At 42.0% G+C, this 25,149-nt stretch overlaps 2 protein-coding genes across 2 annotated transcripts in view; one reads left to right on the top strand and one right to left on the bottom strand.

The window, feature by feature from the left end:
- The first annotated feature begins 6,141 nt into the window (after positions 1–6,141).
- ELL3 (elongation factor for RNA polymerase II 3) lies at positions 6,142–10,740 on the top strand. Its single transcript, XM_019644945.1, has 11 exons — positions 6,142–7,309; positions 7,540–7,575; positions 7,927–8,039; positions 8,161–8,362; positions 8,452–8,531; positions 8,674–8,749; positions 8,924–9,107; positions 9,198–9,240; positions 9,367–9,538; positions 9,775–9,819; positions 9,906–10,740. The coding sequence occupies exons 1-11, from the start codon at positions 7,178–7,180 to the stop codon at positions 10,014–10,016; spliced, it is 1,194 nt and encodes a 397-aa protein (XP_019500490.1). The 5' UTR covers positions 6,142–7,177; the 3' UTR covers positions 10,017–10,740.
- A 195-nt stretch (positions 10,741–10,935) lies between these two features.
- The window catches only part of PDIA3 (protein disulfide isomerase family A member 3), a 24,178-nt gene continuing 9,964 nt past the window's right edge, over positions 10,936–25,149 (bottom strand). Inside the window, exons 4-13 of the mRNA XM_019644943.1 lie at positions 21,773–21,880; positions 20,654–20,783; positions 17,076–17,192; positions 16,640–16,765; positions 15,718–15,900; positions 14,785–14,893; positions 13,617–13,745; positions 13,001–13,080; positions 12,247–12,304; positions 10,936–12,026 (exon numbers count right to left, since the gene is read on the bottom strand). Of these exons, the coding sequence (XP_019500488.1) occupies positions 11,913–12,026; positions 12,247–12,304; positions 13,001–13,080; positions 13,617–13,745; positions 14,785–14,893; positions 15,718–15,900; positions 16,640–16,765; positions 17,076–17,192; positions 20,654–20,783; positions 21,773–21,880 (1,154 nt within the window). The 3' untranslated portion in view covers positions 10,936–11,912. The remainder of the gene's footprint in view (positions 12,027–12,246; positions 12,305–13,000; positions 13,081–13,616; positions 13,746–14,784; positions 14,894–15,717; positions 15,901–16,639; positions 16,766–17,075; positions 17,193–20,653; positions 20,784–21,772; positions 21,881–25,149) is intronic.

Genomic DNA, 25,149 nt, shown 5'->3' with positions numbered 1-25,149 from the left:
ATACTAATAAAGGATATAACTCAAACTTCATATTCCTTTAGTAAGTTTAAAATCAGTATCACCCACAAACAGAAAGTAACTATAAAAATAAATACATTAAAAATGAAATATGTTATTACACTCTAACAACAAAAAAAAATTGTCAAAGATACTGAGCCTGAGGCCTGCCCTCTCTTTCTTAAAAAGAGAAACTAACAAGTGTTAGAGAAATAATAAGTCATAAGGCTTCCAAACTGATGCTTTCTCTTGACATAATCAGAAGCTTGAAAAACATTTAATTTTTATACTTTCAATGTTATTTAATGCCATGTCCCTATATTAAAATTACTTCTCATACCACCATAGCACATATCCCACCCTTTGGTACATAATACTAAATGTAGTAGATCAACATCAGTAGCACACATAACAATGTACATACAAACCCTGACTCTGCTTCTTACTGGGTTTAATTTGGGACACTTATTTTCTCCATGCTTTATATTCCTTTATATGAAAAATGGGAATAATATCTACCCCTTAGTGTTGTGGAAAAGATTAATATTAGATAACTTGATATGAAGGGCCAGGCCCATGATAGGCATTTGGTTAAGTCTTCTCCATTTCCCTTCTTCAAGTCCTAAAGCTTCCTCTTCTTTCTCCAAATTCCTCTAACCCATCTGTGGTAGCCAGTCTCTGAGATGGCCCCTAATGATCCCTCCCTCCTGGTATTCACATCCATGTGTAGTCCTCTCCCACATTTAATCTGGGTTGGTCTGTGTGACTAATAGATAATGGCAGAAGTGATGATATGTCACTTCTGATGCTAAATCATAAAAAAATATTGTGGCTTCTGTGTTCCTCTCTCTCTTGGATCACTAGCTCTGGGGGAGCCGGCTGCCATTTCATGAGGAGAGGCCCACATGGTTAAGAACTGAGGCCACTAGTCAACGGCCAGAGGGGAGAGAAAATACCTCCATTTAAACTCAGCACAGAGCTGAGTGTTAGGAAATAAATTAGAGAGAATGAAGACCCCAGGCTCTGAAGCAGAGAAGGAGGTGAGACAGTGTTTAGGGACCCCAGATATAAAGTGAGAAGATGAGGAAATTGGACTTGAAGGGTCAGACATCACCTGCAGAACAACAGCAACAGTCTGACCACAATTCATAAGAATTTGGGCTAGCTGGCTTTCCAGCCCCAAGTTCCCAATGGAGTCCCCTTGCATGTAGACAGATCACAGAAACAGCCCCATGGGGAAAACCAAGCCAGCCAGGGATGAATGAAATAGTATAGGATGAGGAAGCAAATTTTCTTTGGCACTTCCTTATCAACTCCAGCAGCTCAGGTAAGTGGGGGAGTGGAATAACTCTGTAACCACTCTCTTATCAGCTCACCCCACCCTGACCCCATGCCCAAAAGTCTATTTCCAATCCTATCAGAACCTAGACTAGTTTCCACACCTCCAATCTAATTTTTCTGGGAGTTGCTCAAAAAATTCATTCTTTCAACAAATATTCATTGTGTTGTGCACCAACTATGTGCCAACTATTGTATTAGGCATTAGGCATACAGTGACCAACAAAGCATATATATCTCTATATTCATGAAACATATAGTGTAGAGAAGAAATAGCTCTCTCTCATGTATACATAATACATATATATGTATTTCTGTGTGTGTATATATACCTACATATGTATATGCAAATTGTGATAATTGCTTTGAAGGAAAAGGACAGGCTCTACGCAAGGATGATATTCAAACTAACAGGGTGTACAGCATAAGCACCTATCAATCAAAACAGATGTCAGTATAATCTGAATGAAGACAGTCTGAACAATTCTGCCTGTCCTGGTAAGAAATCATAGTACTGCTGGAGTGATGTCATCAAATAGCTGAAGAAAAATAATTAACAACCTAGACTTTTTTTTATATTATAAAGCAAAATCTTTATTTTCACTGACTTCGAACTGAAATTTAGCATTTCTTTTTTTTTTAGTGCCAGCTGTATTTTATTTATTTTTATTTTTTTATTAGTTTCCGGTATACAAAACAACCATTGATTAGACATCTATATACCTCACAAAGTAATAACCCAATAAGGCTATTATCCATCTGACATTGTATATAGTTATTACAATATTATTGACTATATTCCCTATGCTGTACTATATATCCCCATGACTACTTTTTTTTTATTATAGTTGGCATTCACTATTATTTTATATTAGTTTCAGGGTCAACTTAGACTTTTTCACCCAGCCAAGCTATCAATTAAGTGTGAGAATAGAATAAAGACGTAGGCAGTCTGAAAGAACTTATTTACCATGCACCCCTTTCAGGAAGTTATTGAAGATGTCCACCACCAAAATGAGAGAGTAAACAAACAAACAAAAGTCATTTAAAAAAAAAAAAACAGGAAAAAGGGTATACAACATAGATTAGTGAAGGTTATCCCCTGGCTGCTGTTGAAGGATCCAAGGATGATAGCTTTGCAGCAGGCTTAGAGAGAAACCATTTTAGATTAGACGAAAAATGAAAAGATAAAACTGATTACCTAATTGTACTTGAATATACTGAGAGTTCTCCAGAAGAGAATATGAGAATTAATTGATAATAAGTACATAGATAACTAAGTAAACAAACTAAAAAAGATAATTATTAATTTCAGGGGGAAAACATACAAAAATGGAAATGTAAATAGTACACTGTCATCTTGTAAATAACATTTACACATGAAATGTAAATATTAAATATTGATCTAACAAAAGTAACATTACTACATTAGGAGGATGGAGTGAAAATACATGCATATTTGTGGAGAGGACAAAAGCATTAAGTCCTCATTTTAAAAATAGAAGTCAGTGGCTAATATCTGAAATTAAAAATCCAAACATGGCATGATATTTAGAAAAAGCAATAAATGCCAGAAAAAACAGCTAAGAGACTTGCAATCTCCTTGAAGCAGAGTGGGATAAGGGTTACTGTTTTTCATTGTTAAGTTTTGTATAGAGCTTGTATGTACATGTGTAACTTTCATAAAAATAAATAAATACTCAGCTAAAAACCCAATCCTGGTAATGAATGAAATAGCTTAGGAGGAGAGAATAGAATGAGAAAGAGGTCTAGGCATGGATCTCTTAGAAACTCACCATGTACTGTCCTCCTCACCTCTGCCCCACACTCCCAGTGGGCAATAAGTCTGGATTGAGAAGGAAAAAAAAGTGTTAAGAAAGAAAGAAAGAGAGAAAGAAAGAAAGAAAGAAAGAGAGAGAAAGAAAGAAAGAGAGAGAGAAAGAGAGAGAGAGAGAAAGAGAGAGAGAGAGAGAAAGAGGGAAAGAAGGAAGGAAAGAAAGAAGGAAAGGAAGGAAGGAAAGAAGGAAAGAAAGGAAGAAAGAAAGAAAGAAAGAAAGAAAGAAAGAAAGAAAGAAAGAAAGGAAGAAAGAAAGAAAGAAAGAAAGAAAGAAAGAAAGAAAGAAAGAAAGAAAGAAAGAAAGAAAGAAAGAAAGAAAGAAAGAAAGAAAGAAAAGAAAAGAAAAGAAAGAAACAGAAGAACCTCCAGAGAGAGCAGATCCAGAGACAAGGATATCCAGGATAAGAGAAGAATGCAGAAAGAGTGTGGCCAGGGTTATCCCTCTAGGAAAGGTGGCTTTGCATTGGGAGCATGTTCTAAGTCCTGGGAGACCCAGGGCTGACTGAGGTCTCCACTCTTGAACAGTTACTATTATAATATGGATTTAAAAATGCCTAAGGAGGGGGACTAAGGCGCTTTCCCCCTTCACCTTGGGCTTCTCCTGGCCTGAGTGATGATATCTCATTCTTCACCACGGGTGCTCTTGAACGGCCTCCACCAAGCACTTCCTCCTTGTCCTACCTACATTTGTGAACAGATCATGAGCCAAGAAAGCCAAGGTCTCAGAGCAGCATCTCCTCCCAGATACTTGTGCTTCTCCCTTGGTTCAGCCAAATTGTATTTGTATTATTCAGATATTCATCAATTCTATCTTCTCTCCTTGCCTCTCTGAGAGACACCAGAGGGATAATGTGAGTTTCCTTGACAATCTCCAACCCCTTCCCAATTTCAACACTCTACTTCCTACTACCTGCAGCCCACTCTGCTTAAATCCTCAACTACTACACAGTCCTGTCAACCATCTCTCCTGTGGCAATCTATTTATCTGTTCTCTTCAAGTGTTCCCTTTCTAGTTCTCCCTCAGCTCTTTGGATAGAAATTCAGAGGCAAGGAGCTAATACATAGCAGTGTCTGGGCTATCTTGCTGGAAAATATGTATGACCCTACTCCTGCTAGACTCAAGACAGGGTTTCAAGTTCTTGTGCTGGGACCATCTGTTAAAATGTACCTTCAATACAGCAACATCAGGGCCCTGGGAGAACATGTAGCTCCCAGTAAAGTGAGCTCCGTCAGTGCAAAATGACACACCAGAGCCACAGGGCTGCAGGCCTAGCAGACTCTGGTCAGAAGGAGAGAAACATCCCATATCCAATGGACAGGATTCCTAGGTCCAAAGCATGTGGCGATGAGGACATTATGCTAAGTGAAATAAGCCAGTCACAACAGGACAAATACTGTATGGTTCCACTTATGAGGTATTGAGAGTAGTCAAATTCATAGAAACAGAATGGAGAAGGGTGGTTGCCAGGGCTGGGAGGAGTGGAAATGGGGACTTGTTGTTTTAACGGGTACGGAGTTTCAGTTTTACAAGATGAGAAGAGCTCTGGAGATTGGCTGCATGACAGTGTGAATATCCATAACACTACTGAATTGTACACTTAAAAATGGTGAAGATGGTAAATTTTGTTGTGTATTTTATCACAATTAAAAACTTAAAAAATTCAGGCCAGCCGAGTGGCACATTGGTTAAGACTTGGCTTGGGAACGCAAGCTCTGAGCAGCAGGGCCCCGGTTCAGATCCCACATGAGGGCCAGTGATGCTGTGCCCTCTACAGATAAGATGGTGAACAACAGCTCGACCTGGAGCTGGGCTGCCATGAGTCGCCGGTGGCGGCGTAGGCTGCAGTGGGCTGCCGTGAGCTACCGTGAGGGACAGGTAGCCAGCGTCAGTTGTTGTGAACTTCCATGGGCCACTCACTGCCATCCATTGGCCGGTGACCAATCTGCCTCAGCTGGGAAAAGCGCAATGATAATACCAACATGGGCCAGTGAAGTGACGTCCTCCACAACTAGACTGAAGAGCAAAAAGACAGCAACTTGTCTGTTCCCCTTCTCTGATTCCCCAACACTGTTCCCCTCCCCCAATTCCCCACTAAAATCTTAAAAAAAATTTTTTTTAAATACAGGGGATCATAAAGGAAAACAATTATATTCAAATACAATTATCAAAATGTTAAAATGATTGTGGTGTAGTAATGGTGCATTTTATTTATTTATTTTAAAAATATTTTATTGGGGAATTGGGAAAGGGGAACAGACAAGATCTATAACACATCTTTTGTATTTGCATGGTGTGCTCACCACCTAAAGTCTAGTCGCCTTCCGTCACCATGTATTTTACCCTCTTCAACCTCCCTCCACCCCCCCCATACACTATATTTTTATGTTTATTTCTTAGGTGTGTTTATAGTGGCTCCTTCCCCTCTAAAATGTAAGCTCTCCCAAAGCAAGAATCTGTTTATTGATGTAGCCCAAGGATCTTGTACAGTGTCTGGTATAGAGTAAATGCTCAAAAAAATATAGATAATAATACCTGTCATAAAAAGTTATTGTAGGGATTAAATAACATGCAGAGATCCTGACATACAATGGACACCCAACAAATGTTAGAGCCCTTCCTCCCTTCTCCCAATATCTTCCCCAGTTGCTTCTTCTAGCACTGCTCCTGCCCTCCTCTCTGGAAAATTTCACCATTCTAGTCTCTCCTTTGATTTCAAATCCAGAAAAATCTAACAAAAGGCCACAGCTATCATCTGAGAAGAAAAGGAACCTCAGGAGACCAGCTTTATCCATTGCCACAACTGTTTATCAACATTAGCAAACTGCAGCCCAGAGAAGTAGAGAGCCCTGAGATCGACCAGTAAATGTTTTTATTGTTGGAGTTGGAGGTTTATTACACTGATTTTTAAAATCGATTTTATTAGGTTATAATTTACATACATTAAAATGTACACATTTTTAGTGTATAATTTGATGAGTTTTGATAAATATACGTATAGTTAATTTGATTTGGGGTGGAGGGCATTAAGGTCAATTGGGATTATGCAGGTCTAGAGATTCAGCAGAGGGATGATCCTAGTTAGGAAAGAGAACCCCAGGGTTCTTTGGAAACATACCCAAATAGGGATGAGTGGAAACACGAAGCGCCAACCTGATTGGTCCTGGGGTCTCAATGCACCAGGATCTAGGCCTCCGGATGTCTGGCAACTTCCTGGCACTTGTTGGCCCTCCTGTGGGAGTGAGCTAACTCCTTTTCATACCAATCCAGGACTGAGTTTTCCATCTCCTCTGCCCTGCAACTCTCCTGCCTCATCCACCCCTCCAGCCCCGCCCACCAGTGGCGGTGGTGGGGCGTTCCAGCCTGCTACAGCGCAGCTTCACCTCTGCCATTCTCCAGCCTTAGTTAGAAACCGGTTTCGGGTTTGCAGCAGTACTGAGGGCGGGAAAAAGTAAAAGTGCTGTACCAGGTGTTGGCGTCAGGAATTCCCCTTTGAGTCCGCCTTCCTCTGTCTCCAGGGGCTTTTGGCCTTCGAGGCGTGAAAGCGGAGATCGCCTGGCAACCAGGCCGTCTCTCCCGCCCCTCTGCGCCTAAAAGCCTCTAGAGAGGTTGCAGGTTCATCTTCACTTAGAGACGGCAACGCCGAGTTCAGGTTGGCAGGAGGCGGGGGACTAAGACAGGACTGGAGATTATACGTGAAGGGTCTGAATGTGGTTTCAGACTTTCTCCCCGGAACTGGGAGCTCCCTTACCGAAAGCCCCATGAAGTGCACGCCAATTCAAAAAATCGCTGGGTCCGCCTAGACATCCCGGGGGAAACTGAAGCACCGCCCACGCGGCTAGCAAACCTCAGGAGTGGAGCTGGCTGTGGGTGGAGCCGGGGGTGGGCTCCTGGTGGGAGGCGGGGCCAACCGGGGCTACCGGCTGTGCAAGTCTAGCCCTGCACAGCTAAGGTTGTGGTGGCACTCGACCGTGGCTTGGGTTCTGCTTGCGCTCGACCTCGCGGCCATGGAGGGACCCCAGGAGTTTCTGAGTGGAAAGTGCCGGCTCAGCTTCAACCCCTCTGCCCGGACCAGTCTCCTGATGCTCAGGCTCAACGACGCGGCGCTGCGGGCGCTGCAAGAGTGTCAGCGGCAACAGGTGCGGCCGGCCCCGGGCTCCATCTTCCCTAGCCCCTACCCCTCGGGACCTCGGGCCTCAGCAGGAGACCCCAGCGAAGGGACCTGGGGATGGGGAGCAGAATTCACAGGTTTCAGCCTCTCCACTTCTCCAAGTGAACCCTGTGAGGCAGGTCCCTCTGGGCACTACACGCCGGATCCTGGGGACGCCGCTTCACCTGCGCTCAGCTCGCATCTATGCTCTCCCCGCAGGTTCCACCCGTGATCGCTTTCCAAGGCAACCGAGGGGTAGGTGGTGGCCTGGAGTGTGTGAAGGAGATGGGGTGTGGGGAGAACAGACCCGGGCTCAGGGAAGGTACGGTCTTGGCGGGAAGCTGAAAGTAGTCACGGTCTGAAGAAGTTCCGAGAACTGAACCCCGAATGGGGTGAGGGGGCTGCTGGGGCTGTGGTCCCAGGAGGCTGCGGTTGAAGAGACTGTGGCCGTCTCACTCTCCTGGGAACTCAGGCCCAGCTGCACCTGGTGTGCTAACGAGTCCCGTGGGACCCATCTTCAGTCTTAGGCTGGCTCAGGGAGGAATGACATTGGCTCGACAGGGAGGGGTTGACTTCATGGGGCTTACGGTCTCCTTTCACCCCCAGTATCTGAGGCTCCCAGGCCCTGGATGGTCCTGCCTCTTCTCCTTCATAGTGTCCCAGTGTGGCCAGGAGGGCCCTGGTGGTGGTTTGGACCTTGTGTGCCAACGTTTAGGCAGGTAAGGGGGAACAAACAGGTAGCAGGTGAGAAAGGGTTTGTGGAAAGTCCGGGAGGGGGCTGATGAGAGGTGCTTACAAGTTCTCCACCCTCCTGGGTTTTTTTCTACCACCCCTTTCCAGATCTGGGCCTAACCGCCTCCACTGCTTGGGCCCACTCAGGGAGCGCCTCACTATTTGGGCAGCCATGGATTCTATCCCAGCCCCATCTTCAGTTCAGGGTCACAATCTGACTGAAGATGCCAGAGATCCTGAGGATTGGCAGAACATGGGAGACTATTCTGAAGGAGATGCTGTTTCGCAGCCACAAATGACACTAGAAGAGGTGAGGCCACAAACTGCAGGGAGTTGGGATAAGGTGGGGCAAAGCCTGAAGCTCAGGGAGTCAAGTGCCCCTGCCACTTTCCCTGCCAGGTTCCAGATCCACTGGCAAGCAGCCAAGGACAGTTACTCCCAGGATCCTCAAGGGAACACACGGCTCGGTGGGAAGTGAGGTACTTGGGGCAGGGTGGGACTAACCTGGGAATCCCTGGTATTATCTTCCTTGAATCTCCACCCTAAATGCTGAATTAAGAAATCTAGCCCTACCTCCTACTCTGGTCTTCATCTCTCCCATTCCTTCTTCAAATATCCTAGGAACCAGAGCCATCGTCCAAACAGAGTGCCTGATCAGGCACTGCCTTCCTCTGCTGGCCAGAAACATCTGGGCAAGGTAAGTTGTAATAGCAAGGGTTTTCAGAGCTTTGTCCAGTCAGGCTAAAAATTTTAAATTGGAAGGCTTCATTTTGATACTCTCACAGATCATTATATGGAAGTAATTTTCAAGAGAAGGGCAGAATAGGCTTATTACATACTGTTTGTGTGACAAAGGTATTTTCCCCAACAGAAACGTCCAGCACCTGCAGCCACTAAAGAACTCAAAGAAAAGAGGCTCAGAACTCTGCCTCTAGCTCCAAGTTCTCTACAAGGGCTGCCCAGTCAGGACCTACAAGAGGGAGAAGATTGGGAGCAAGAAGATAAACATGAAGATATGGACCCCAAGCTGGAGCATAGCCCCTCAGTTCAAGCAGGTGAGTTAATAAGAGGAGGGTAAAACTGCTATAGAGGGAGGAAAAAAGACCAATAATCACCATGTTCATGTCTGTTTGCTTCCTTTGTAGACTCTGAATCCCCAAGCCCTGAAGAGGTACCAGATTACCTCCTGTGAGTCCTCTGCCATTTCCAGTTTTATGAAGCCTTGTACATATGAGATATTAAGAAAAACTTCCTGGGAGCTGGAAGCTTTGGGGGGCAATAAAATTGAAGATGGTAACTCTCTGCTCCTGGCAGGCAATATGGAGCCATCCACAGTGCAGAGCAGCAACGTGCTTATGAGCAGGACTTTGAGGCAGATTATGCTGAATACCGCATCCTGCATGCTCGATTTGGGGCTGCAAGCCAAAAATTCATAGACCTGGGAGCAGAGATCAAGAGAGTTCAGCGAGGAACTCCAGAACACAAGGTAAGGACTGGACCCAGGCTAGCCTTCCAGCTCTACTGGCTATATAAACTCTCTGCTAAATGCCCATAAACCTGTTTACTCAGCGAACCAAAAAAGTGACATGCAAGCTCGTTTTGAGAGAAAAAATCAGTCTGTATCATTTGGTAGCATAAGAAGGGAAGTTACTTCCCTCCCATAAGAGAACTGGAGCCTTTTTCTCAAGGTTAAAGTTGGTGCTAACATTTTCTTTGTTTCAGGTGCTGGAAGAAAAGATAGTCCAGGAATATAAAAAGTTCAGGAAGGTAAGCAAGGACTGGAAATGATAGCAAGAAGGCAGAAATGGTTTAAAAAAAATTTTTTTTTTGACACGGATGCTTTTTCTCTGCAGCGGTACCCAGGTTACAAGGAAGAAAAGCGTCGCTGTGAGTACCTGCATCAGAAATTGTCCCACATTAAAGGTCTCATCCTGGAGTTTGAGGAAAAGAACAGGTGCAGCTGAAGCAGTCAGAGGGCTTTTGACCCTCTGCCCCGTGAGATATGAAGGAACAAAGCAGCTATAAACTAAATAGAGTGCAATTGTCTGCTCTTCTTACTGCTGAGTCCATGGTGGCAAGGAGAGCTGCTCTAGGCTAAGGTTTGATTTTCATTGTTGCCATGTTAATTTTTAGGGGTTGGGCACAGTGCCAACACTCCACAGCTGTGCCCAGCAGACTAGGAAAAGCAGTAGAGGCTTGGCTTCTTCACCTTTAGTTCAGCCAAGTCATTTTCAAATCCTGAGAAATGACACCATTTCCAGGACAATATACCTTGAGGGCATTAAAATTTAGCCTAACAGCCTCCCTTAAAGAAACAATGAGATCTTTTGGGAACAGAGCTAAAGGAACTTTAATACACCTGGATATAATGGGAAAGGGCTTGGGTCTTACCCATGTACTGTAAGTGAATTCTTTTACAAACATGGCTAAAAACTTAAAACTGTTTCTGTGTCCTTTGTAAGTTGATAATGGTTTCCTTAAACCTTCTAAGGCAGTGGTTCTTACTCCTGGCTATATATCTGAACCACTTCTGGGCTCTAAAAAATTGGATCCCCAGATCCCAGCCCAGGTCTTGTGACTTAGAACCTCCAAGATCATGGTTAGGCATCTTTACTTTTTAAAAGCACTATGGATGATCCTGATACATACTGTGCTATTGTACAAGGCTCTACCAAATCCATTTTATAACTGACAACTAGAGATTACAGTAGGAATAAAGTTCTTTTCTAAACATCAAGGTTGAGGATAACTTATAATTAGGACTCCTCTCTGGAATTACCCAGTAACTGAAAACTATAACTGTGGATGGGATCTGTATTTGTTCACAAAAAGGAAAAGGGGAAATGGTTCAATTCATTTGAATAAAAGATCACACCAGTCCTATCCTTTTCATTCCTCATTGTTGCAGAAGAAAGCGGATGCTTCATTTACAAGTAGGAATGATACTACTGTTCCCAGTCCACTAGAGAGGGAAGTTAATAGGCCACACCCTGAGCTTAGGAGGATAGAGCTGCACCCAGCAGTGTCAGCAATTCCTGAAACAACTTGGATGGAACCCCAACCTAATGCCACACCCACAGGGCATTTCTGTACAGACAACAGCCCTTGGGAGGTAAAAACATGCTCAGTTGCATGGCAAGGATAAACAGCAACCCATCATAGGGCATGGACAGGGTCAGAAACAGCCCAACAAGAAAGGTCCCTCGCCTATTCTAATTATCAGGCTAGGGGCCTGGGCAATAAATATGTAAGACTGAAAGGGACAAACTTTGGAAAGGATTTACAGGTGAAAACTATGGACCCAGTTAGTTGGTCTACATACAGCTGTACTGACCAATATGGTAGCCACTAGCCCTATATGTGACTATTTAATGAAAATTTAAAATATAGTTCTTAGCCACATTTCAAAGGTTCAATAACTACAATAGACAATGAAGATTACAGAACATTTCCATTATTGCAGAAAGTTCTATTGGACAGTGCTGGCCTAGAGAACCTTTGGTCTCCCATCTCATGGAAAAAAGACAGTTTAAAGGGGGCTCATTTATTGTCACTGTTCCAAATGTACAAAAGAAATTAGAAAATAACCCCCCAACTCAATTCCCCCCACCCCCCCAACATTACCCCCAACAAATAATTTTTCCCAAAACCACAAACATAAACTGGTCCTGGTATTTCCATAAACAGTGCAGCTAAGAAATAGTTTAGAGAAAATTTAACAGGATTCAGATTCAGATTATACCCATGTGTCCTTTCAGCCCTGACAGGTAATAATTCCGTATGGGTCCCAGGCCTCCCCAATGGTTTTCCCAGCTCTGGCGGAAGAGTCCTTTTACAAAGTGGTATGTTTGGCTGCTGCTTTAGAGATCCTCCTGTGCCTTCTTCTTCTTCTTAGGTTTTTCCTCTTGAATTATAGGGGGGTTTGTAGCTTCTCGCTGTAGATAGCTAATAAAATCACTTAATTCACGGCCACCCTGAAAACAGAAAGATTACTTTGAAAATTTATCCTTTTAAAGAACCCTGGTATTTTTCTCCCAATAGGAAGACTTTTGAGTTTGTAAAAACACACTAACAACCACATATATTGACAGTGAAAGTTTAAAGTTTCTAGTTAAATAAACGAAAGTGCTAGATAAGTACAAGTGTGTATGTATGTGTATGTTTATTTGTGGAGAAATGAGACAAAGCACTTACTTCATATTTCTTTGGATCTAGCTTCTTGTTGGCTGGAGAGAAGTAGATGGTAGGAAAACTGGGGAAAGAAAAAAAAAAAAAAAGAGTTGATTAATTCTAGGTTCCAGAGTAACTCTGACATAACTACCGTATTTGCCGGCGTATAAGCCGACTCGGCGTATAAGACGACCCCCTAACATGTCCACTCAAAATAGAGAGTTTGTTATATGGTCGGCTGTGTGCGATTTTGCGAGTGTGGTAAAATCGCATAACAGCAAAATCGCATAACAGCCGAGCATACACCCAGCAGCGCTGCTGATGCCTGAACGGTATGTGGAATGAAGTGGGCGGGCATCGGGAGGCCACTATGGCACGGGGCAAGCACTATGGGCAGTCTATCTGAAGTGTACCTGGCGTATAAGACGACCCCCCACTTGGAGGCATATTTTTCAGGGCCAAAAAATCGTCTTATACGCCGGCAAATACGGTATTTATAGGAATAACTTCTCTTCCTGATTTTTAATCTGACCAGATACCAGCCTCCATCAGTGGCTAACTTACACCCTATCAAAACTCAGGAATATGAGAGCTCACAAAATCTGTGGCAGTCAGGTGGGCCCATGCTGCAGAACTCTGAGCCAGGAAGGCATCAGTGGTTTTGTGCTCAACTGGAGTATGAGGACTCCCCACACCATACCCAATAAAAAATAGTTTACAAGCTTATTTTTTTCTTGTCAAATGCCTATACACCTTTATTAGTTTTTAATCTACTTACCCTCTGACTTCATATGGAGAAGGCACATCATTGGCTGTGGCATCCATCTTGGCTATGACAATATTTGGGTCTTTTCTGAGCTGTTAATAAAAAGGTTAGATCTTTAAATTTCAAGTTTTCAGTGACAGAGATATTTAGTCAATTCAGGACTTAAAACAATCACAGTTTTTAAACACTTGGGTAAGTTTTGCTGCTAAGATGGGAAGAGTAATAACACTTGCACATAGTATCTAGCCCTTCACAAGCTTCCCTTTTCTCTCTTGGTTCTACATTAAGACTCTACATACAGCCATTTTCAAAACTACCTGGTCTAAATAAGACATAAGTGCTAAGGGCTAAGGCAAGTGGTTTAAGATGAAGGAACATAATGGATGCATATAAGCCATTACCAAAATTCAGAAGCCTGGATACTTTTAACCATCATCTAGACTGAGTCTGAGTGGAAAGTTAAAGCAGGTATTTGAAGCACTACACAGGCTAGACACTTGGCGGAAGTCAGGAGAAAAGTAACAGTACTTACTTAGGCACTGAACTAATTAGGGTAACTAGTCAATGCTAAATACGTGTGTAAACATCCCAACTCAAATTTGATCTTCAGAATGTGGTTCAGACTTACCTTCTCTCCCAGTTCTTTATACTTGGGCTCTAGATTCTTACAGTGGCCACACCAAGGAGCATAAAATTCAATCAGCACATCTTTATTTACATCATTCACTATTTCGTCAAAATTCTCTGCTACCACTACCTGGAAAACACAGGAGATTCTCTAGTTGGTAAGACGAGTTGAAGAAAAAATTCATGAGCTATATTTGTTTCTGGACCCAATCCCTCTCAAATTGGATGTGTTGCCACTGAAAATGTCACTGGAACCCAAATCACATTTATAGACTGTATTAAAGATGTTGCCATTCCCCAGAAACCAACTCATTCCTGTGTCTGTATCCTGTCAAATTATGTTCAGGAAGTCACAGGAAACAAGTGCTACCCAATTCTGCCTTAAAATAATTTCAGAGCAACAATCTTAAATTTGGGCTGGCCGAGTGGTGCGCTGGGTTAAGAGTTGGCTTGGGATGCCAGCTCTGAGCAGCAGGGACCCGGGGTTCAGATCCCACATGAGGGTCAGTGAAGCTGCGCCCTCAACAGCTAAGATGGTGAACAACAGCTCAACCCGAAGCTGGGCTGCCCTGAGTTGCTGGCGACGGCATAGGCTGCCCATGCTGCAGTGGGCTGCCGGTGATCTACTGTGAGTGGCTGGCAGCCAGTGTGAGTGGCTGGCAGCGGGCGTGAGCTGCCATGAGCCGCTGTGAGCGGCCATCCAATGGCCAGTGAGCGACTGTCTCACCCAGGAACAGCGCAATGATCATAGTACCAACATGGGCCAGTAAAGCGACGTCCTCCACAACTAGACTGCAGAACAAAAGGTCAGCAACTTGTCTGTTCCCCTTCCCCGACTGCCCAATGCTGTTCCCCTCTCGCAAATCCCTGATAAAATCTTAAAAAAAAAAAAATCTTAAAATTATTCTTAGCAGTTAGCTTGCTCTGTCCCAAAGAGTAACCTAGCTTGATATAAATACCAACAGAAAATTCTATGAAGGTTTTATACTCCTGCCCCTTTAAGCATTACGAGCTCTGCCAATGCTTATTTTATGACTCTGGGTAGGTGGAGTGAAGGTGAGGACAAACAAAAACATGATAGCAAACAAGGTCTTCACTTAGACCTAGCATTTTTGGAAGAAATGAGGAGGCAGCTGCACAGAGGCCTGGGTAGGCTGTGAGTGCCTGACCTTTACGGGCCCATCATTGCTCTCTGGGATAGGCTCAGACTTCAGGTATTTCTTCAGGTTGCCATCAAAGTAATCCTGCAGGAATCTCTCAAGAGCCTTGCCATCACGCCTGCCAATTAAAGACAAGGGTCAGGTTTGTTAATTTACTCCCACCGTTGAGAGGATTAAAAGCAATCTCTTAAGAATATTTGCTACACTGAAATTTAGCTTCAATTTCAAGACTAGAAAGAAATCAGAAGCTAAAAATAAAGGGGGGGGGCTGTTATTTCTCAATATGTAGGACTACCGACTGAATAAAAAACTAACCACCTCTTTGTATTTCTAGTGTGTTCTTTCTAGCGGATTAAAGGGCAGAGAAGGAAGAACACATTGGTCTTCTGAAAATTCAATTCTGCCTAAGAATCAGTCTTATTTTGTTGCTCTAGAAAGTAGTGCCTATTTATGGTATCTCGTTTTACTGATTTGCTCACAAAGAAGGTTTTCTCGTTTTAATCTCTCAAAGTCTCAGAAGGCAAAGATCAAAATTATCTGGAATCTTAAGACCTCTCCAGTTCCCTGAGTTTACTTTCTGCCAATGTGGTATTCCAAGAAGAAAAATCATTCTGTAGGGTGGGGAGGGCATTGGGTTGGTCTGAAATTACATCAATCTCAAAGACACAGTCCAGTGTTCTCTATCTACTATTTCTAATAACAGGGTGGAAACAATCGTGTAAGAATTCCAATCTGCCACCCTTTTATTCGTTTTCAGTCTTTATCAAGAATCATGACCCTTAAAATACCTATAATTAAATTAATTGAGAAAAGTGACAGTCATTGGTCTTGACTAGAAGAGCTATCTTCACATTTCAACATTCTTCTTTATCAAGGCTCAGTAGTGGAAAAGGCTTTAATAGTTTCCTCACAGAATCAAATCCCAAACCCATGCTAACTCACGAGAACTCCTCCTGCATGACAAACTTCTCTCCTTTTGCAGTTCTGATGGCAACAACAGGAATCTCTCCAGCAGTGCTCTCCAAACCAAAATCAGAAAGTTCATGGCTGAAAGTTTTGCGGCTAGCTACAGCAAAGTTGAGTTTGTGTCCTGCATCCAGGAATTTCTTTGCCACCATCATCACTCTGTGGGAAATAAAGAGAAATTTATGCCAGGGTGGTAAAACACTTCTGAAACCAAGAAGCAAAAGTCTAGAAAGCAAAGACCAAGTTTTACAGTCCATGCAGCCCTCTGGAATCTGTCTGAACTTGTGTTCTTGGGCATTGACATAGGATTATGGTGTACTCCCATGTGTTTTTTTTTTTTTTTTTAAAGATTTTTTTTATTGGGGAATTGGGGGAAGTGGAACAGACAAGTTGCTATCCTTTTGTTCTTCAGTCTAGTTGTGGAGGACGTTGCTTCACTGGCCCAAGTTGGCACCATCATTGCGCTCTTCCCGGGCGAGGCAGATCAGTAGCAGGTTTCTGGACGGCAGCTCACAGCGGCTGCTGGCCGCTCACGCTGGCTACACACGGTAGCCCATGGCAACCCACTGCCACAGGGGCTGCAGCCTACGCTGTCCCTGGCGACTCACAGCAGCCCAGATCCAGGTTGAGCTGTTGTTCAGCATCTTAGCTGTAGAGGGCAGTGTCACTGGACCTCCTATGTGGGATCTGAACCAGGGCCCTCTTGCGTCCCAAGCCAACTCTTAACCACCGCGCCACTCGGCCGGCCCTACTCCCATGTCTTAATGAACTTCACTGCCAAACTGGTGGTACTTAATCAAACAGTCCATTTCCATTGAATCTGTGTGTGTGTGTGTGTGTGTGTGTGCGCGCGCACACACACACTGTAAAATATTGCAGGCGTATTGACTCTTATTACCTGTTTCTCCAGTAGTTGGAACCTTTAGCATTCTTTTCATAGTCCACATCATAGTAAGCTGTAAGTAAGTCCTTGCCCTGTATCAAGTCTTTATTGTCTTCTGTCATGTGAGGGCAGATACCAAAACTGAAATGAAAAAATCCATTATCAAACTTGGTGGATTTATAGCTGTAGCATGGAATTATCACAAAGTAACTGATAGCACTTAAAAAGAAATTTTCAACATATAGGACAAGTACTGGGCAATATACCTTATAGAGCAATAGGAGTTCTAGGCCCCAGACACATTATTGCTTTAATATAAACCTCAACTATTATCATTATAACCCCTTGATTGAGACTAGTTAATCCATTAACATGGCTCTGTTTAATAACTGAGGTAAACAAAATATAATGAAGCCAAGAAATCCCAAACAAGGTATAAAAAGGTACTCACATGTTTTCCTGGATGAATTTTTTAATCTTGCCACTGGTCATTTTCTGTTCTGTATATGCCACAGTATTGTCCTCAAACTTGTTCATCAGATGTGAAGGACGAAATAAGGTGAAACCCCTTTAAAAAAAAAAAGTTAGTAAATAGACAGCAGCAGAACTGCCTCTTTTATTTAAAGCTCAGGCGATCTACTCTTGTTGCCAATTTTACTACTATGACTTAATTTAAGCACATAAGGACTTTTTTCTGGGACCAAAGATTTGGCAACATGACCGTATTGACAGGTCTCAGCACCTTAATCTCAAGTGCAATAATTGGGTATGAGGGATTAATGAACCCTGGTTTGAAAAGTTAAGAAATCTTGGTTATAATTCTAGCTCCATCACTAATTTCAAAGACTTTATACCAGGTATCAATTTAATTTTTCTGGGCTATAGCTCTTTTCCAGTACAAAAAGAGGGTAGGGTAGATGATTAATTTCCAAACCTTTAAAAATAATAACAAAGCCCAACTTTCCCCAAAGCCCCAATATGTACAATAAAGTAGAGCTTGCTCTTTTTGGAAGGTACCTTGCCCTGCCACTCTCCTTGAAATATCAACTCTCCTACACAGAAAATTATTTCATTAGAGAAAATGTCTTTAAGGTTCTTTCCAACTGTAAAATTCTATAGGTAGGTATACAATTATAGATAATATTCGGCTTGAGTTTACTAGAAATTCCTTTGTTCTAGATTTCTCTATACCAATAAACCAAGTTTACAAATTTTTCTCTTGCTGGTAGGTACTACTTTGCCACTCTACCTAAGCCAAGCTTTCCTTATGCCATTGAAACACCTGAAGCAAATTCCTTCTTTAATTTCTAGTCTTTTGTTCAACTAAAACTGAACCCCAATTTGGTTCTGAGTGACAGGTTTATATCTAATACCAGCTTTCTTGGAAAATACCACTATGTGAGATCAAAAAATATGGTGAATGTTTAAATTACAAAAAATACAGTAAAAGAAAAAGACACTTTTTGCCATTAATCCCCCCTCAAAATACTCCGCCTCACTTCGAACACACTTATCCCATGTTCTTGCCACTTTCTGAAGCAATTCTGGAAGTCCTCTTTCATGAGTGTCTTTAGTTGTGCCACATGGTTACCTCGATGGCTGCCTCGATGTCCTGAATCAATTCCAAATGTTTACCTTTCATGGTCACTTTGACTTTGGGGAAGAGCCAGAAGTCACATGGTGCCAGGTCCAGTGAATAAGGTAGATGAGGACACACCATGTTTTTATTTGACAGAAATTGCAGTATCAAAAACGATGTGTGACACGAAGCATTGTCATGACGGAGGATGAAACCGTTTGCCCATTTCATGTTAATGCGTTGTTCGTGATCCATGATTTACAGCACACCTTCTCTCAACCCTAGCTCACACCCGACGGACTGCACTGAACAAGTTGAAATTTGTCACACATTGTTAGTAAGGCGTGTGACACTTTCCATATTGGCAATCCCTGCCTTTCTGATGGATGGCACTCTGCAGCAGCATTCACCATATGTTTTGATCATACCATATATTCTAACTATCAATATCTTGCCTCTAGCTTCTCCTTCATTCATTCCCTTCCCCATACTACAGACACACCCACATACAATTTTATCAGTTGTTTCTGGCGAGGCTTCAGCACCAAAATCCTAACATCTCTCGCTCATTCTTCCAATATTAATCATTAACTTTATGTCAATTAAAACACAAGCATTTTCACAGAACACAGGGAAACTACATAGCAAAAGGGAACCTAATATACGTAAACATGCTGGGTAAACAAGAATGTGAACAGGGCTAAGATTTTTTTATTTTTTTAGCTGAGCCATCCTGCCACCTGCTGGAAGCTCAGCTAGGGCAGGGAATCGAACCGGTGACCCTGTTGCTCAGAGCTCACACTCTTGAGCAAGCTCTTAATGAACTGAGCCACTCGGCCAGTCCCCCTCCCCCACCTTTTTTTTTTATAGTTACCAATTTCAGAGCAGTTATTCTCAAAAAATAGAAATCAGGCAGTTGATCTTTAATGATGACATAGCCTTGGTGTACACATGATGACCTTAACACACCCTTCACATAAGACTTCTGATCAGGAGCTGGTAGACCACTTTAAATGGCAAACTTTAGGAGGCCGCCACATGAACAAATCTAAGGTTAACAGACTGACATGTGGTTCCACATCCGTTTATAGACTTGGTGTCTCTCAACCTAAAAGGCAGAGCCTTATGGTCAAGGCTACCAACTCTGTAGCCCAACACTCTAGGTTCAAATCTTAGTTCCGCTATTTATTATATGAAGCTAGGCAAATTACCCTCTTTGTGTGCTTTCTCTTCTGTAAAATGGGGATAATAATAGATCTGCCTCACTGGGTTTTTAAGGCGATTAAGTGAGTTAACAGTAAATGGAACATAGTAAACACTACATATTTTGTTACATATGAATAAGTAATACTAGCCCTTGACAAATTTTAAAAAATTTTATATGCTTACATTGAGTAATTTCATCTAGTCCAATAGTTTCCATAATCATTTACATGTGGGTGACCTATGAATCTTTATCTCTAGTTCAAAACTTTTCCTGAATTCTAGTCTCATCTATCCAATTGTCCACTGGGTCTTCACCACCTGGATGTCTCATAAACTTCTCAAACTCACTGTGACAAAACAGAACTCATCATCATTCTCCCCAAATTTCTTTCTCTTTGTCTTTTTCCCAGCTTGATGACGACTGTCATTGGCCCAGTCATTTAAGTCTTGAGAAACCCAGACTCACTCTAGAACTTCCCCTTTTCACACATGGCTAGTGACCAAATCCTATTCTTTACATTTTTTATACTCACTCCTTCCTCTCCATTGCCACTAATACTACCTTAATTTACACTCTTAGTTGTCACCCTTAGTTTAGACTCTCTCTCCCCTCAAACCACCACCATATGGGTGCCAGTGACTTTCCTCCTGAAACCCAAAATTAATCACATTATTCTCTCGCTCAGTCTTTTGGTGGCTTTCAAATGTCTAAAATATAAAAATCAAAACTCTTCTGTATGGCACTTAACATCTTCTATAATTTGGTCTCTGCTTACCTCTCCAACCTTACCTTTCACTATGACCTCAGTTACTAGCAGTACTACAGTTCCCAACATGCCTAAGTTGTTTCACATCTCATGGCCTTCACTGCTGCTGCTCTATCTGGAATAATTTTTATCCCAACTGCCATAACCTGCCTGGAAAGACACACCTCGAGAGTCACCGCTACGAAGTTTTTCCTGATACTACACGCCACCCCAGAAGAGAAAAATCACTCCTTTGTACTTCCACCACACCGTGCACCTATTTCTATTATAACAACTATAATGCTCCCTACACTTTTAATATATTCATTCTCTCTTGCTACTAGATGCCTCTCAAAGGCAGCAACAGTGTCTAGCACTTAGCTTAATGCCTAGCAAGTGCTCAATAAACCTTTTGAAAGAGCCAGGCATAAAAATCACCAGTTCACACAGTAACACTTGGTGCAGAAATTTGCAAAGGCATTCATCTCGGGCACTTACTCTCCATTGTCATCATACTTCTTCACCAGAGACTGAACATTAGTGTGTGCAAATCGGTAGTTATCCCTCAAGTTGCTGGCTGCTTTTAGAAACTCCGAGTGAGCTTCACTGCCTAAATCCTTGAAAAAACCTATATGGAAAATGTCAAACACAAAGAAGAAACAGTAAATGCTGAGACATATTCAAAACTTTAAAAACTTGGGCTGGCCGAGCGGCGCGTTGGTTAAGAGTTGGCTTGGGATGCCAGCTCTGGGCAGTAGGCCCCCAGTTCGGATCTCACGTTAGGGCCAGCAATGCTGTGCCCTCTACAGCAGCTCAACCTGGAGATGGACTGCCGTGAGTCACCGGCGATGGCATAGGCTGCAGCTCCTACTGCAGTGGGCTGCCGTAAGCTATCGTGAGTGACTGGCAGCCGGCGTGAGCTGCCAAGAGCTGCCATGAGTGGCTGTCCAGGGGCCGGTGACCGTTCTGCCTCAGCTAGGAAGAGTACAATGATCACAATACCAACATGGGCCAGTGAAGTGACGTCCTCCACAACTAGACTGAAGAACAAAAGGACAGCAACTTGTCTGTTCCCCTCCCCCAATTCCCCAATAAAATCTTAAAAAAACAAAAAACAAAAAAAAAACAAAAAATCTTTGAAATTCTTCTATTTTTCAAAACCTTTATTCTATTATGTACAAGCAAACCAAGGTTGGCAAGACGACTAGATCTGCTTTGCCATGACTAGTAAATTTGACACAATAGTTAGGATGAGAAATCTTCCTTTACGCTTTAAAAAAATTTTTGAAGGAGCCAAAGGAGATTTGTCAGGGTTCAAGTTTTAATTCTAGTTTTTCACAATTGAATAAATTTGTGCAAACTGTTTTACTTCTCAGAGTTTCAGAAACTATTGCAGGTGTCAGTAGGATTAAATAAGGCAATATGTCAAAATAAATGCAAATCACTTCATCATATTTTTTTCTGCCTTTTCTTTAGAATTTCAAGTCTAGAAAAGCGAATGAAACATTAAGTGTTTAATAAATGTCTGCTTGTGGTTAACTCCTTGTAAAATGTCCATAGAGGGTTTTTGAAGCCAAGTTGATGATTTTGTAGTATAATCAAATATTTGCTACTTACCCACCACAGAAGCGTCTTTATCACTAGTGAACTTCTCAAATTCTTCCTCAGTCTTGAGAGGAACTGAAGCTGGTCCTGCCTGCTTCTTCAGATGGCTGACAATTCCATCTTGAAAGACAAGATGAAAGATTATAGTAACAAATTTTCAACTTTTGAGAGGGTAATCATTCACATGATTCAAAGTTCACAAGGTTCACAAGGGCATACAATGAAGCTTTTTCTTATTCTTGTCCCTAGTCACTCGGTTTCCTCCCTAAAGGATAAGATTTCAGTTTTTTTGTATATCCTTCCAGACATATTAGGCATAAACAAGCAATTACATATTTTATTCTTCTCTTTCTTTTCTCCTCAAATGGCAGCATACATATATGCTGTTCTGTATTGTTTGTCATTTAATATAGTTTAGATATACTCTGTCAATACACATAAAGAGCTGCTACCTCGATCTTTTTTATAGTTTCATTGAATGCATGCACCAAAATTTATTTAACCAGTCACAATTGACATTTGTTTCAAATTTCTTGCTATTATTGATTCTATAATAAAAAACTTTATAGTGTCATTTTGCACATGATCAAGCATATTTGTAGGGCAAATTCCTCGAAGTGGACTCACTGGGTCAAAGAGTATATGCATTTATAATTGTTAAACTGCCCCCAAAGAGACTGTACTTATTTATACACCTAGCAATGTAGTAAAGTGTTTAATAACACTACAAATTAAATAATACCTTTGCACATGTCATTCTCTCTGCTTAGAACACTCTTTCCCCAGACATTTACCTGGTTCCCTTCCTTACCTCTTTTAGGTCTTTACTCAAATGTCATCTTAATGAAGACTTCCCTGACCATCCCATTGTAAACTAAAATTATTCAACTTCCAAAATTCTTATCTCCTCCTGTTTATCTTTCTCTTCAGCATTTTCCACTCATCTAGTTAATATACTCTATCCTTCTTCTATCCACTACAAAGTAAATTCCAATGGGTAGAGATTTTTGTTTGTTTTACTCACTGATACATACCTAGCTCTAAGAATAATACCTAGTACATAAGTTGAAGAAACATTCATTTTGCAAACAACAAATCCTTTATTCTCAAGCAGCAGTTACTCACAGCCTTATTAAAATTTAAAAGCAGAAAATGCAGTGACTCAGCTAACATGTATAGGGGTCTAACTATATAGGTCAAATCATGTCATGTTTATTTTTATTTTTTTATTTTTTATTTTTTTTAGCTGAGCCATCCCGCCACCTGTTGGCAGCTCACGGCTGCTCAGCTCGGGCTGACTCGAACCGCTGTTGCTCAGAGCTCAAACTCTTGAGCGAGCTCTTAACCAACTGAGCCACTCAGCCGGCCCTATGTCATGTTTAACATATACCCAAATCACATTTTCCACTGAAGTGAAATGCGTTAGAGAAGTAAAATAGTTTCAAAGTAATAATAACCACACACAAAAACACAAAAGAATCTTTTTATCCCTTAAGCCTAGTTGACAGACCATTTTTCTATGTTGTTCTGGGGCCCACTGAAACCATTCGTAGGCTCAAAATGCTTACAGGCCAGACAGAGGCTGGCAGTGCTGCTTCTTCATAATATTCTACCTCTTCCTCCCCTTTTCTCTTCTAAGTACTCTAATGATTTGCTAATTGACAGAGACAGAATACTGTTTAACTCTGTCAACACAACTGAGCCTATTTTGCATTTTTTTCTAAGGTAGTTTTTTCCTTCTCCATTCATGGATATTTTTCTTTTAAAAGTTTTCCTCAACTCCTCACAGAGCGGCTGTAAGAATAGATTAGTTCAAATTGGATATGAATTGCTTAGTCTTTGAGAAGACTGTTATTATTATATCACAATATAAATTATTATAAAAAACATTAACTCAGGGCTATGATTGAAAGTGTTACTTTTCGGGGCCGACCGAGTGGCTCAGTTGTTAAGAGTTAGGTTAAGAGCAGAGCTCTGAACAACAGGGCCACCAATTCGATTCCCACATGGGCCACTGACACTATGCCCAAGCTGAGCTGCTGCTGAGCTGCCAACAGGTGGTCGGATGATTCAGCTGGTCTAACAAGATTGCCTGTTCGATGGTGGGCTACGCCTGCCCACAACTAAGATTCAACTTGGCATCTTGAGCTGAGCTGCCGCCCAGATGGCTCAATGGATACAGCGTACGCTCTTAACAACAAGGCTGCTGGTTGGACTCCTGCATGGGATGGTGGCTATGCCCACCCACAACTTAGATTGTAACACAGCACCTTGAGCTTAGAGGCCACGAGCCGCCTGTAGGCAGCCAGATGGCGACTGGCACCCTCCACAACTAAGATTTAAGTGAAGAACAACAACTAAGCTGGTCCCCCTCCCCAATTCCCAATAAATTAATTAATTAATTAATTAATTAAAATAAAACCAAGGGTTCTTATAAAAAATAAATAAAAGTGATACTTTTCTCTGAGTATTTCAATTCTCTGGAAGGTATAGTGGGAGTGCTATGTAACCAGTTTAAGCAGGAAGGTGAACAGCATAGTTCTTAGAAGAGTATATGAACAAAATAATCCATCCTAAATAGTCAAATATCTGATCCCCTAATCATATGCTGAGAAATATTAAAAAAATAAAATAAAAAATCTATATTGCAGCCCAATTGAGAATATTTGCCTAGCAGCAGCAGCAGTCTGGTTGGGTTCATCTACAATTTACAATTTTCCAACTTCAGAAAAAACTACATTGACTCTAATTGCTGGAGCTGGCCGAGTGGCTCAGTTGGTTAGAGCACATGCCTGAACAAGGTTGCCAGTTTGATTCCCGCATGGGATGGTGAGCTGTGCCCCCTAAAACTAGACTGAAAACTGCAACTGGACTTGGAGCTGAGCTACGCCCTCCACAACTAGATTGAAAATGACAACTTGACTTGGAGCTGATGGATCCTGGGAAAAACAGTTACCTCCCAAAAAAAGGTAAATCTCCAAATAAATAAATCTCCAAATAATAATATAATAAATAAATCTCCAAATAAATTATTTTAAAAATCAGATAATAACTTGTGCTGTGCAGAGCTTTAAGAGGATGATGTGATTTAAAAAATGACCTTTGGTCTGGTGGCCCAGGAAAGCCTGGAGGTGGGGGGGGGATGAGAGGTGTGTTTGTGTGTATGAAATTTAAGGCATGATCTGAATGACAAAAAGGAGCAAGCCTTGGGGCCGGCCGAGTGGCGCGATGGTTAAGAACTGGCTTGGGACACCAGAGGGCCCCGGTTCGGATCCCACATATGAGGGCCAGTGACTCTACAACTAGATTGAAGAACAAAAACGACTGCCAACTTGTCTGTTCCCCTTCCCCAATTCCCCAATAAAAATCTTTAAAAAAAAAAAAATTTG

This window comes from Hipposideros armiger, unplaced genomic scaffold (genome assembly GCF_001890085.2).
Source record: "Hipposideros armiger isolate ML-2016 unplaced genomic scaffold, ASM189008v1 scaffold_92, whole genome shotgun sequence".
NCBI classification, from domain to species: Eukaryota; Metazoa; Chordata; class Mammalia; order Chiroptera; family Hipposideridae; genus Hipposideros; species Hipposideros armiger.
This window is presented reverse-complemented; position numbering and strand designations above follow the sequence as displayed.

Coding starts and splice junctions, on each gene's coding strand:
- ELL3 (XM_019644945.1), top strand. CDS start 7,178: ATGGAGGGACCCCAGGAGTTTCTGAGTGGAAAGTGCCGGCTCAGCTTC. Junction 8,532..8,673: donor ACGGCTCGGTGGGAAGTGAG/GTACTTGGGGCA, acceptor CAAATATCCTAG/GAACCAGAGCCATCGTCCAA. Junction 8,750..8,923: donor GCCAGAAACATCTGGGCAAG/GTAAGTTGTAAT, acceptor TTTCCCCAACAG/AAACGTCCAGCACCTGCAGC.